Below are 2,500 nucleotides of genomic sequence, written 5' to 3'. Positions count from 1 at the left end.
TTTCCCTTTGGATAAGACATTGTAGAGTGACGGGAAGTGTGTAGGAGACAGGGACAGAGTGGGAATGGGATTGGATGCTGACCACGATCCGGATCCCAACCCGGTTCCCCATGTGCACTTGGACTTAAATGCTGCTGCTTGCCTCTCGATTGCTAGTTGACCTCCCACTAATCCATTTCTCTCTCTCCCCCCACCCCTGCCTCTCTCTCTCTTTCTCTCTCTCTCTACCCCCCCTCTCTCCCTCTCTCTGTCTCCCTCTCTCTCTCTCTCCATCTCTCTCTCTCTGTCTCTACCCCCCCCCTCTCTCTCTTTCTCTCCTCTGTCTCCAGGATGAGTTCCATCCCTTCATCGAGGCCCTGCTGCCGTACGTGCGCGCCTTCTCCTACACCTGGTTCAACCTGCAGGCGCGCAAGCGCCGCTACTTCAAGAAGCACGAGAAGCGCATGTCCAAGGACGAGGAGCGCGCGGTGAAGGACGAGCTGCTCGCCGAGAAGCCCGAGGTCAAGCAGAAGTGGGCGTCCCGCCTCCTGGCCAAGCTTCGCAAGGACATCCGGCCCGAGTGCCGCGAGGACTTCGTGCTGACCGTGACGGGGAAGAAGCCGCCGTGTTGCGTCCTGTCCAACCCCGACCAGAAGGGCAAGGTGCGGCGCATCGACTGCCTGCGGCAGGCCGACAAGGTGTGGCGCCTGGACCTGGTGATGGTCATCCTGTTCCGGGGGAGTCCGCTGGAGAGCACGGACGGCGAGCGGCTACACAAGTCACCGCTCTGCTCCAATCACACGCTCTGCGTCCAGCCGCATCACATCGGCGTCAACGTCAAGGAGCTGGACCTCTACCTGGCCTACTTCATCCACTCGCCCGGTCAGTGCACGTGTACACGCACACACACACACACACACACACACACACGCACACATGTACACACACACACACATACACACACACACACACACACACATACACACACACACACACACACACACGCACACACACACGCACACGCACACGCACACGCACACACACACACGCACACATACACGCACACACACACACACACACACAGAGGATCAGCAGTGAGATAGAGACACACATGCGCACACACACACACACACACATACACATTCTGCCTGTGTGTGCTGTATTCTTCAGTTGGTCTTTGTTTACAAGAGAGCATGCAAAGAGGACTGGCCTAGTACCAGTGTCTTTGTGGGGGTTTGTGTGAGTCTGTGTGTGTGTGTGTGTGCACCCGTGCGTGTGTGTATGCGTGCGTGTGTGTGTGTGTGTGTGTGCACCCGTGCGTGTGTGTGTGCGTGTGTGTGTGTGTGTGTGTGTGTGTGTGTGTGTGTGTGTGTGTGTGCACCCGTGCGTGTGTGTGTGTGTGTGTGTGTGTGTGTGTGTGTGTGTGTGTCGGAGGAGATGGAGATGGAGACGGAGAGAGATGGAACGGCAAAAGTCTTCTCAGGCTATGACCGACGTACACACACACACACACACACACACACAGACACACACACACACACAGAGCCAATCTCATCCCAGCCAAGACACAGATTCCCCAGCCAAACACACACTCTGTGTGGCCAACCCGTCACTGTCTCACCACTATGTGTGTCTGTGTGTGTGTGTGTGTGTGTGTGTGTGTGTGTTGTGTGTGTTTGTGTGTGTTACTTGAGCAGAGCAGATATTGGCGTGTACTTGTGTCTCGGTTATGCTACACACACTCTCATACTCAAGGCGCAAAGCCATAGCGTATTTTCCAAATGCATGGCGTGTGCTAACCATATTATCCCAATGAATGCAGTGTGTGTGTGTGTGTGTGTGTGTGTGTGTGTGTGTGTGTGTGTGTGTGTGTGTGTGTGTGTGTGTGTGTGTGTGTGTGTGTGTGTGTTCCTGACTCTGTAGTTTTATTTGCTATTATTTGATACATCCCTCTCCTTCCAGGAGAAATATTGTGGGTGAAAAGTGTGAAAACTTTTCATCAAGAAATCACCCACTGTTTGTTTTGGAGTGTTTAATTTTGTGTGTGTGTGTGTGTGTGTGTTTATGGTAGTGAGCTGAGAATTATGACATTATTATGACAATATTAAGTCAATAATTACTTATGTCAAAAGCCTCCTATGGTAATATAGCTTTTTAATTCCATATATTAAATGTCAAATGTTATTTTTGTCGACTTTTGTCGACGAAGAAGTGTATTTTGCCCCTCACATTTCTCTGGTAGAAAACTAAGCACAATGTTGATTTTATCATTTTTTTATTTTTATTTTTTTAATGATCAATGTTAATGTCTGTCTGTCTACCTCTGGGCAATCATGTGCTGGATCACAATTATTAAATATTTTTTAAAGCAGGGCCATAATAATTACACATTTGATAGTTATCAAGCATATACAACAAAAAAACAAGATTTAATCTGCTGTGATCTGTCATTCTTAAAAACCTTTTTCCAGACTTCTTAGAATAGCTTGTCTTGACCAGATTTACTGAAGTTATCTTCTGT

General features: G+C 49.4%; 1 protein-coding gene across 1 annotated transcript in view; it reads left to right on the top strand.

The window, feature by feature from the left end:
• LOC121713876 (nuclear factor 1 X-type) overlaps window positions 1-2,500 on the top strand; it is a gene marked incomplete at its 3' end in the record, with an annotated part of 35,863 nt that overhangs the window by 3,202 nt on the left and 30,161 nt on the right. The window contains exon 2 of the mRNA XM_042098927.1: window positions 330-861. Coding sequence (XP_041954861.1) covers window positions 330-861 — 532 coding nt within the window. The remainder of the gene's footprint in view (window positions 1-329; window positions 862-2,500) is intronic.

The sequence above is a fragment of the Alosa sapidissima genome, chromosome 7 (genome assembly GCF_018492685.1).
Source record: "Alosa sapidissima isolate fAloSap1 chromosome 7, fAloSap1.pri, whole genome shotgun sequence".
In the NCBI taxonomy this organism is placed as follows: Eukaryota; Metazoa; Chordata; class Actinopteri; order Clupeiformes; family Clupeidae; genus Alosa; species Alosa sapidissima.
This window is presented reverse-complemented; position numbering and strand designations above follow the sequence as displayed.